This window comes from Canis aureus, chromosome 10 (genome assembly GCF_053574225.1).
Source record: "Canis aureus isolate CA01 chromosome 10, VMU_Caureus_v.1.0, whole genome shotgun sequence".
Lineage (NCBI taxonomy): Eukaryota > Metazoa > Chordata > Mammalia > Carnivora > Canidae > Canis > Canis aureus.
In genome coordinates, this window is record NC_135620.1 from 17,329,705 (window position 1) to 17,340,099 (window position 10,395).

Consider the following 10,395-nt stretch of genomic DNA (forward strand, 5'->3'; position numbering starts at 1 on the left):
AGGAGCCTGATGCAGACCTCAATCCCAGATCTCGGGATCATGCCCTGAGCCAGAGCCAGACATCTAACTGACTGCACCACCCAGGTGCCCCCATTTTTTAAGTGGTCCACGAGAAGAATATTTTAATCCTAGGGGTATAAAAAACACTAAAAACAGCTCTAATCTCCACATTTAAAAAAAATTGTTTTTGTAAGTTTTATTTATTTAATGTCTACAGCCCACATGGGGCTTGGACTCATGACCCTGAGATCAAGAGTCCCATGCTCTTTCAAATGAGCCTGCCAGGCACCCTTTAAGCTCCACATTCTTTTCTTTTTCTTCTTTTTTATTTTTTTATTTTTTTTTAATTTTTATTTATTTATGATAGTCACAGACAGAGAGAGAGAGAGAGAGGCAGAGGGAGAAGCAGGCTCCATGCACCAGGAGCCCGATGTGGGATTCGATCCTGGGTCTCCAGGATCGCGCCCTGGGCCAAAGGCAGGCGCCAAACTGCTGCGCCACCCAGGGATCCCTTCCTTTTCTTTTTTTTAAACTCCACATTCTTAATCAACTGCTGATGTAACTGCTATGGGTTGCTATGAAGTTAGCCAGACTGTTCTGTCTGAGGCAACAATTAGATGAGTGAGTTCATGAAGTTCTGGATGAGAATTCTGTCCCTACTGGCAGTGATGGCTTCAGGGAAAGACACTTGTCCTATCCTACCTAAACTTGCCAACAGCTGTTCTGATGAGAGTTCACATAAACCTTCTAATAAGTGAGGACTTGAGGGTTCTGGGTTTGGGGTGAGGGAGGGTTGTGTTTTGTTTCATTTTTTTGTTTTTTAAGATTTTATTTTATTATTTATTCATGAGAGATGCAGAGAGAGAGAGAGAGAGAGAGAGAGAGAGAGGCAGAGACATAGGCAGAGGGAGAAGCAGGCTCCATGCAGGGATCCCAATGTGGGACTCGATCCCAGGACCCTGGGATCACACCCTGAACTGAAGGCAGATGCTCAACCACTGAGCCACCTAGGCATCCCAGTGTTTTGTTTTGTTTTGTTAGCTGTCTGGGAGCTACACAGATGAGGACAAGCGTTTTGTGCTTCCCTTGGCATCTATATAGAAAGGTTTATGTTCCAGAGGGAAACGATATGTGTGCAGAAAAAGCAATTCTTTCCTGAGTGTAAAGCAACTATTAAATTCAGAAGCTGTTGTTTGTGGCTGGCCAGAGACTTCCTCAGGCCACGGGTAGGCCTGGGGCAAATCATGGTGTGCTGCCTTCTTCCTTAGGATCAGATTAAGTGAACATCATGAGCAATTTGTAAAGGATGGCATGAAGTTACAGGGACAGATATATCCAGCCTGACTCTTGATCTTGGTGATACTTGGAGTTTTAATGGGTTCATTATTAGATGAGCATCAAACAATGACATAGCTCCCTGTCCTACAGTCATGGGGGTCCAAACACAGACACAACACACGAACAACGCTAAAATGACTGTATTTAACTCAACAGATATATATCCTTCCTTCCTCATTTTCAGGTCTACTGAGGTTCATTTGCCACGGTTTTCATTAAAGCAAGGGATGATCCCACGACATTACATTATGCCTTGGAAAGAAAACATGATATTCAGGAATATGAATCTGAAGGTATTTTCCTATAAATGTCCATCATAAAAAATTCATAGTTAAATGGTATAATTTAATATATCTCTGAATAAGCATAGATAACTGTACAAAGGCTATTTTTAAGTTTATATTTTTCCAGCTTTATTAGGAATAATAAACATAGGCATTTAAAGTGAACGAAGTGATGACTTGATAAACATACACCCTGTAGAATAATTAACAGGATCAAGATAATTAACACATCTATCACCTCACATAGTTAACTCGTTTTTTCTTCTGGTGACCTTAAGATCTACTCTCCTCAACTTTCAAGTATACACTACTGTATTATTAACTATAGTTACCAAGCTGAACATTAGATCTTCAGAACTTGGTCTTAGGGGCACCTGGGTGGCTCAGTGGTTGAGCGTCTGCCTTCAGCCCAGGGCCTGATCCTGGAGTCCTGGTATCGAGTACCGCATCAGGCTCCCTGCATGAGGCCTGCTTCTCCCTCTGCCTGTGTCTCTGCCTCTCTCTTCTCTGTGTCTTTCATGAATGAATAAAAAAAATCCTTAAAAAAACAAACAAACAAAAACCTTGGTCTTAGAACTGAAAGTTTGTGCCCTTTGACCTATGTCTCCCCATTTCTCTTTCCCTCCAGGCCCTGGCAACCACCATTCTTTTGTCTGACAAAAACTATAAACTGTTTGATGCACTTTTACGTAAACTTGCAAGGAAGAATTAAATAGCAGTAGCTATTCAAATTACCTAAAGACAATCTTGAAATAGATAAAATATTTATTTCAGAAATGTCTGCCTACCTTTCTCTCTGCATAATACCAACTCACAGAATTAACTTAATGGGGCACGTAGGTGGCTCAGTTGGTTAAGCATCTGACTCTGGATTTTGGCTCAGGTCATGATCTCGGGGTAGAGCCCCAAATTGGGCTCCGAGTTAAGCATGCAGCCTACTTAAGACTCTCTCTCTCTATCCCTCCCTCTTTCTCCCTCTGCCCCTCCCCCTCCTAGTGTATGCTTTCTCCCTCTCTCTCTAAAATAAATAAATCTTTAACAAAAGAATTAATTAATATTAACAAAATGTGCCATAACATTCAAGTTGTAGTACAGAGCATGCATTTTTAAAGCTATACTGCATATACAGGTTAAAAACTATGGGAATAGTTTGGCTAGATTTACAGATAAGACTTGCTTCCCATTAAGCATTGCTATTCAGTCAGTATTTTCAAAATATTTTCCAAATTCAGATAGATGGGATCACTTGTGAAAAGGTAAGTTGTTTCTTTAAAGGAGAAGAGAGGGGATCCCTGGGTGGCTCAGCGGTGTAGCCCCTGCCTTTGGGCCAGGGTGTGGTCCTGGAGTCCTGGAGTCCTGGGATCGAGTCCCCTGGCGTGGAGCCTGCTTCTCCCTCTGCCTGTGTCTCTGACTCTCTCTCTCTCATTCTGTGTGTCTATCATGAATATATAAATAAAAAAAAATAAAGAAGAGACTCCATTGTAATAGACTATAGCAGGAGATTTCAAATTAGGATTCCTAGAAAGAAATGGGTTTGCATAAATATGCAAATTTCTAGCAGCTAAACAAGGTTGAATATACTTTACAAAGACAGAGTATCATATCATGTCTATTATGAATATTAATATATGAATACTAATATAATATGAATATTAATATAATATGAATATATACAATATACAGAATATATCACAAAAATATTGCTTTTTTTAAAAGATTTTATTTATTTATTCATGAGAGACACAGAAAGAGGCAGAGACATAGGCAGAGAGAGAAGCAGGCCCCCTGCAGGACTCCTCTCAGTACCCCAGGATCACGATCTGGGCTGAAGGCAGATGCTCAACCGCTGAACCACCCAGACATCCCATGGCTTTATTTTCTTAGAAACTACAGAAACACAATATAGTAAATGAAGCTGCTATTTGCCCTGAGATGATTATTTTGTATGTACTTTTATCTGATACTTTGAAAACGAATATAAAATGGAGTAAGTCAAGATTCAAAACATCACATTTATCTGGTTATGAAGACTTCTGCAGGCTTAATATTGGGTTGTATTTCTTGTAATTCAGTGGCTTGTCAAGTCGTTTTGCCTGTCCTAAATAGCTTTAGCATGGTGACAATATTAGCATTGACTTTTTCTTTTTCATTTGCCAGAACTACATGGCATAAACTCTGAGCTGAAGTCAACAACAAAAACTGTCTTGAATGTATCTTGACCTCACTCTTGAGAGCTATAATCTGGCATAATTTTCTAATAGCTGTTTCATTCGCACAATTTAGTTGACAGTGTTCCTAACAATTTAAAAAATAAAATTAGTGACTGGTGTAGAGAAAGTTCTCCCTGACAGGGTAAAAATGAAAATTAAGTGAGAACTGAATGAAAGGAATGTACACTGGGTGAATACTAGCTGTATTTTCCTTCCTTTTACTTATCTTCATTTTTCTACCAGAGAGGATGTAACTATGCAACAGCATCACAGTAAGAACACAGCATAGTGGAGATGGGGCTGCACCCCAACCTACCCAACAGCCCCCACCCCCCTACCTAGTGCAATTCAGCAGAAACCAAGAACCAGAAACAGATACATATGTAAGACAGTAGCTCAGGTGGCTGCTCTTTCTCCTGGCCCAGTTGCCGTGGCAGCAGAGCTAATATTGATCTTATATTTCATAGTTGGCAAAATCTTTTCATTCACATGTAATGTTTTATTTAACACTCAATCCTTGACTAACACCCATTTTATATTCTGGAAAATTGAGTCTCACAGCTGGGTAAGTGACTTGTACAAGGTCACATAAGCAGTGAAGTGCATGATTAATTAGCAGTCCATGTCGCTCTTCCTGGTGGTCTGGAAGCAAGCCATAAACCATTGCTTTTAAAGAAAAGGGGGGGGTGCTGTTGGGGCTCCTGAGTGGCTCAGGTGGTTAAGTTTCTGCCTGCGGTTCAGGTCATGATCCCGGGGTCCTGGGATTGAGCCCCATTTTGGGCTCCCTGTCAGCGGGGAGCCTGCTTCTCCCTCTCCCTCTGCTTCTGCTCTCCTGAGCTCGTCTCTCAGATAAGAAACAAACATCTAAAAATAAAAATCAAAAAAGGAATGTTATATTGGTCTGTCCACTAGACCTCTCTTATCTTTCCTTTTTTTAAAAAAATATTTATTTATTTATTTATTTATTTATTTATTTATTTGAAAGAGAGAGTTAATGGATGTGGTGTGTGCTCAGGGATGAGGTAGAGGGAGCACAAGCAGACTTTGAGCTGCGTGCTGAGTATAGAACCTGTTGCGGGGATTTGACCCTGAGACTGTGACCCGAGGCAAAACCAAAAATCAGATTGGATGCTTTAACTGCCTGAGCCACCCAGATGCCCCTAGACCTTCCTTCTCAACAGGGGGAGTTAGGAAAAGCTATTGGGGAACCTCCACCCTCATCTAGTCAAGTGTTGTTTGGTGTGATTTACAGTGAATTTTTCTTTCCCAACCCCTTAGCATGCAGAAGTGCGTGGGATCCATGCTGGCCCTTTAGAAGACTCTCTGTTTTTGAATCACAGTGAAAGGCTTTGCCACGGGGAAGATCGAAAAGTTGTCTTGAACAAAGGCCCACCAGAAATAAAAATTGCAGATATGCCTCTGCATTCACCGCTCTCCAGATACCAAAGCACTGTGATTTCCCATGGCTTCAGGAGGCGACTGGTCTAAGGATGGAAGAATAAAGTGCCAAAGTATTTAGATCTCAGTCTCTTTCTCTCCCCACAAATTTAAGGCCGTTGTACAATTGTATTTCACCTCCACATTCAACTTTTTTAAAGGCTATGAGTCAGTTGTACTCTTTGTACATTATTAAAGTTTTTGAAAGGAAACGGGCTCCAAGAACATTGGAGATGAAGTAGGGGACAAGACAGATTCTCAGTGAAATAAATTTCACACCAATTAGTTAAGACATTTAACTGATGGACCCACACCAACCATCTATCTTCACTGTACTGCTCTTTGTCTTCTCCTCCCTCCTTTGTTGCTCATCACCTCCAAAGCTCAGTGTCAGATGAGCCAAACTGAGAATGAGTGGCAGGATGTGGAATTATTTCTACTCCTTCTCTGACTGCCCCAACATCATCTTTCTGCCCCACCTCACCAACACACCTCCCCTACCATAGCTGGTGAGTCCCGGCAACTATTCAACATGGTAATTTTAAGTGTTTGGCAGATACCTCTATGATACACTCACTGCATGATTTCAGCTAAAGTCTATTTTTTGTATTGGTTCAGTGTATCCAAGTATCAATCTCCTGCAGCAAAGAATGGATGAGCATAATTTAACAACCAAAAAAAATGACCATATGTAAAATGGGGCAGCACTGTAGAAGAGGGTGTGGTGGTTTCTTGAGCAGTTACCTTAGGATCCAGCAATTCCACTTCCAGGTATATGCCCAAAAGAATTGAAGGTGGGAGGCTGGGTCGAGGGGTGCCTGCCTGGCTCAGTTGGTACAACATCCAGTTCTTGATCTCGAGGTTATCGTGGGTTTAAGCTCCATACTGACTGTAGAGATTACTTAAAAAATAAAAAGAATTGAAAGTAGGGACTCAAACAGATACTTTAAAAAAAAAAGATTTTATTTATTCATGAGAGACAGAGAGAGAGAGAGAAAGAGAGAGAGAGGCAGAAACACAGGCAGAGGGAGAAGCAGGCTCCATGCAGGGAGCCCGACGTGGGACTTGATCCCGGGTCTCCAGGATCACGCCCTGGGCTGAAGGCAGCGCTAAATCGCTGAGCCACCCAGGCTGCCCACAAACAGATACTTTTTTAAAGACTTTATTTATGAGAGAGAGAGAGAGAGAGAGGCAGAGACATAGGCAGAGAGAGAGGCTGAGACATAGGCAGAGGGAGAAGCAGGCTTCCTGCTGGGACCTAATCCTGGACCCTGGGATCACGACCTGAGCAGAAAGCAGATGCTCAACCACTGAGCCATCTAGGTGTCCCTCAAACAGATATTTTTGTGTCAATGTTCTTTTGTGTGTGTCTGTGTGTCAATGTTCTTGACAGCATTATTCACAATAGTCAAAATGTGGAAAAAACTCAAGTGTCCACTGACAGATGAATACATAAACACGATGTGGTATACACATGCAATGGAATACTATTCAGCCATAACATATACTGAAATTCTGATACATGCTACAACATGGAGGAATCTTGAAAATATTATGCTAAATGAATAAGCCAGACATAAAAGGACAAAAATTGTATGATTTCTTTTATATAAGATACCTAGAATAGTCAAATTCCTAGAGAAAGAGTAGTAGTAACTGAAGGCTACAGAGGAAGAGAGAATAGGGTTGCTATTTCATGGGTACAGTTTCATTTTGAAATGATGAAAAAGTTCTGGAGATGGACAGTCATATGACAAGGTAAATGTACTTACTGCCACTGAATTGTACATTCAAAGAGGGTAAAGTAGGGGATCCCTGGGTGGCTCAGCGGTTTGGCGCCTACCTTTGGCCCAGGGCGTGATCATGGAGACCCGGGATCGAGTCCCACATCAGGCTCCCAGCGTGGAGCCTGCTTTTCCCTCCTCCTGTGTCTCTGTCTCTCTCCCTCCCTCCCTCTCTCTCTCTCTGTCTATCATAAATAAATAAATAAATCTTTAAAAAAAAAAACAAAGAGGGTAAACTTTATGTCATGTATATTTTACTGCAATTTAAATCTGAAAAAAATTTTTTTTAAATTCTTAAGTAATCTCTACAATGAATATGGGGCTCGAACTCACAACCCAGGATCAAAAGTCACAGCTCTACTGACTGAGCCAGTCAGGAGGCCTTTACCACAATTTAAAAAAAAAAAAGATCATAGTAGATCTAAGCCACACTCCACCCAGCCAAGTGTTCAGATTACCACAGTAAGGAAACACTTATAAAAATGGACAGAGATGTCTATCTGACAACAACCTAGAGATCACTAAAGTATAAATAAAGTAATATATATATATATACATATATATAAGTATATACATACACACACAAGGTGTTAAAAATTATTAGGCAATTAAGGTGATACAAACTTTAGGTGTTACAAACACTTTAAGTGGGCTGCCTCCACTAGAAGAAATGCAGAATCCGATGGAAGGCAAGAAACTTTTATAGGATAAAGAATAAGAAACAAGGAAGGAAGTACACCATAGTTGGCTAGCATTGGGTATTGGCTGGCTGGATATACTGCATTTCTGATGAGGCAGGGCATTTTCAGGGACATGGCAGTTATCTGAGCTTTGGTTTGCTGACGTGACACCCTGGGCCGGAGCATCTCCAATTTGGGTCTGAAAATCTCTGGGATTCCCAAGGTCAAAAAAGCCATTTGATAGGTCTTTCACATTCTGTGAACATTGGTGATCATATTTGACCTTTACTAGTTAGCTTCCTGAGAGGCTGAGGTGCCATCAAGGGGAGTCTGCCACCAAGGTGGAGAAGGGGAGTGTGGCCGACAAGATGAACAGCAGCTGGAACGTAGTCAGCAAATCGACTCACCATGCTGTGTGCACCTCAGTGCATTAACGAGGGCCCTGGCAATATGGAGACCATATGAAAAGTGTTCATTAAAACTTCTCAGGCTTTTACATGATTTCTCAAGAGAAGCTTGGCTATCAGAATACATCTTTTTCTTTTTTTAAAAGATTTTCTTTATTCATGAGAGACACAGAGAAGGCAGAGACATAGTAGAGGAAGAAGCAGGCTCCCTGCAAGCAGCCCCATGTGGGACTTGATCCCAGCATCCTGGGATCAGGACCTGAGACAAAGGCAGACACTCAACCAATGAGCCACTCAGGCGTCCCACATCTTTTAAGAATAGGGAAAGAGGCACCTGAGTAGCTCAACTGGTTAAGCTTCTAACTCTTGATCTCAGCTCAGGTTTTAATATCAGGGTCTTGAGTTCAAGCCCTGTGTTGGACTCCAAACCCAGTGGAGCCTACTTAAGAAAAAAGATATATGGAAAAATAGATGTGATAAAACCCTGAATGAAAAATCAGAATTTACACCGTTTTGTGGACAAAAAAGAATGTATGTACCAGAAAACAATGCAAAAAGCCAGTGCATCAGAATGTGATTTCTGTATGGTAAGATTATAAATGATTCTTATTTACATACTTGTACCTTTATAAATTATCTACCTTTCTGATGATAAAATGTGTATTTTATAATCAGAAAAGAAGGAACACTTCCACATTTGTACACATTACTCCTCTGTATTCTGCTTGTTGTAGTTCCACACCCAAAGTCAATGTCAACTCTTACACAAAACCTGTTTCATACTTCATCTTTCCACACTTTTTCCCAGTTGGTTCTCCACCTAAGACTTCTGCTTCTTGACCAGAAGAGGTCTCTGTTGCATTGCTCAAGAAAAAAAAAAAAAAGTTTATTTCATGAATGAAAATTTTGTCCTTACCTGTTGGTAATACTATGATATTACAGAAGTTTGAGAGAAAAATTCTTCAGAGTCTCTGTAACAAATTTCCAAACAGTTTTTTATCAACAAAGGGAAGCTTGAACCCTTAGAACCACCACCATTAGTATCTAGCACTTTCTGATAGAGTCAGAGAGGAATTTTATCTGATATGTAAAAACTTGAAAGTAGAGGGACGCCTGGGTGGCTCAGTGGTTGAGCATCTGCCTTTGGCTCAGGGGGTGATCCCAGGGCCCTGGAATGAAGTCCCGCAAAAAAATGAAAGTAGAAAAAGAGAAAACAAGGGAGTGGATATACATTTAAACAGGAAAACATATGTGTTCTAGGCACAAATTGAAAACAATCAAAGGGGAGCCTGGGTGGCCCAGTCGGTTGAGCGTCCACCTTCAGCTCAGGTCATGATCCTGGGGTCCTGTAATGGGGATCCTAGGATAGAGCCCTGAGTCAGGCCCCCTGCTCAGTGGGGAGTCTGCTTCTCCCTCTCTGCCCTGCTTATGCTCTCATTCTCTCTCTCTCTCTCAAAATCTTTATAAATAAAATAAAATAAAATCAATCAGGGAAGTGCTTCTTTGAAGCACTTTATAGGGATTTATAGTTAGACTGACCTGGGCCAAAATCTGATGCCACTGCTTACTGTGTGGCTTAAGGCAAGCTCCACATCCCGAACACCTCTCTTTTGCTTTCCCAACTGGAAAATGGGCCTAGCGACAGCTGGTTCAGAGGGTTGTTGTAAATAGTCTATTAGATTACCTGTAAAGTCCATAGCATGACACTAAGTACCCTGTACCTATTATTCTTAGGTCTGTGGATGGGCACGGGGTTAGGTTGCCAGTTAATTTTTAGCCGTGCTATGGCTGACTTAGTTACAAAGTAGCTTTTTCTGGGAAGAATAATATAGTGAATTCAGGAAATAGAAAATCCCAGAAAATGAGAATAGGAACATTTTTCTATTTTTCTTTTTTTTTTTTTCAAGAAAAGGAACATTTTTTCTGTGTTATTTTGGCTTCAAATATTCTCACCTCAGAGAAAACCAAAAAATTCACACCTCTAATCTTTTTAACAGGCTAAACTGTGATTTCCACTCCAAGCTGCATGTCTCAAATAATCATCTCACCAAGAGTCTGAGATTCAACAGAGGAGCTCCTTATCCACCCTGCTCTTTTCTTTTTGGACCTACTTTTTTCTTCTGAATTGCCTATTCCTGAAATTATCTAATATTGATAAATATCATCAATCAATAGCATACCTATACTCTCAGTTTTCTGGGTCTCAGAAGTCACTTTGGACTCTGCTACCTTCCTGACCAAACCGCTGAGTTACA

The 10,395-nt window shown here is 40.9% G+C and overlaps 1 protein-coding gene across 1 annotated transcript; it reads left to right on the forward strand.

Moving 5' to 3' along the window:
* Window positions 1-596: 596 nt before the first annotated feature.
* Window positions 597-5,350, forward strand: SPMIP10 (sperm microtubule inner protein 10). Its single transcript, XM_077911478.1, has 3 exons — window positions 597-754; window positions 1,523-1,631; window positions 5,111-5,350. The coding sequence occupies exons 1-3, from the start codon at window positions 618-620 to the stop codon at window positions 5,318-5,320; spliced, it is 456 nt and encodes a 151-aa protein (XP_077767604.1). The 5' UTR covers window positions 597-617; the 3' UTR covers window positions 5,321-5,350.
* Window positions 5,351-10,395: the final 5,045 nt, after the last annotated feature.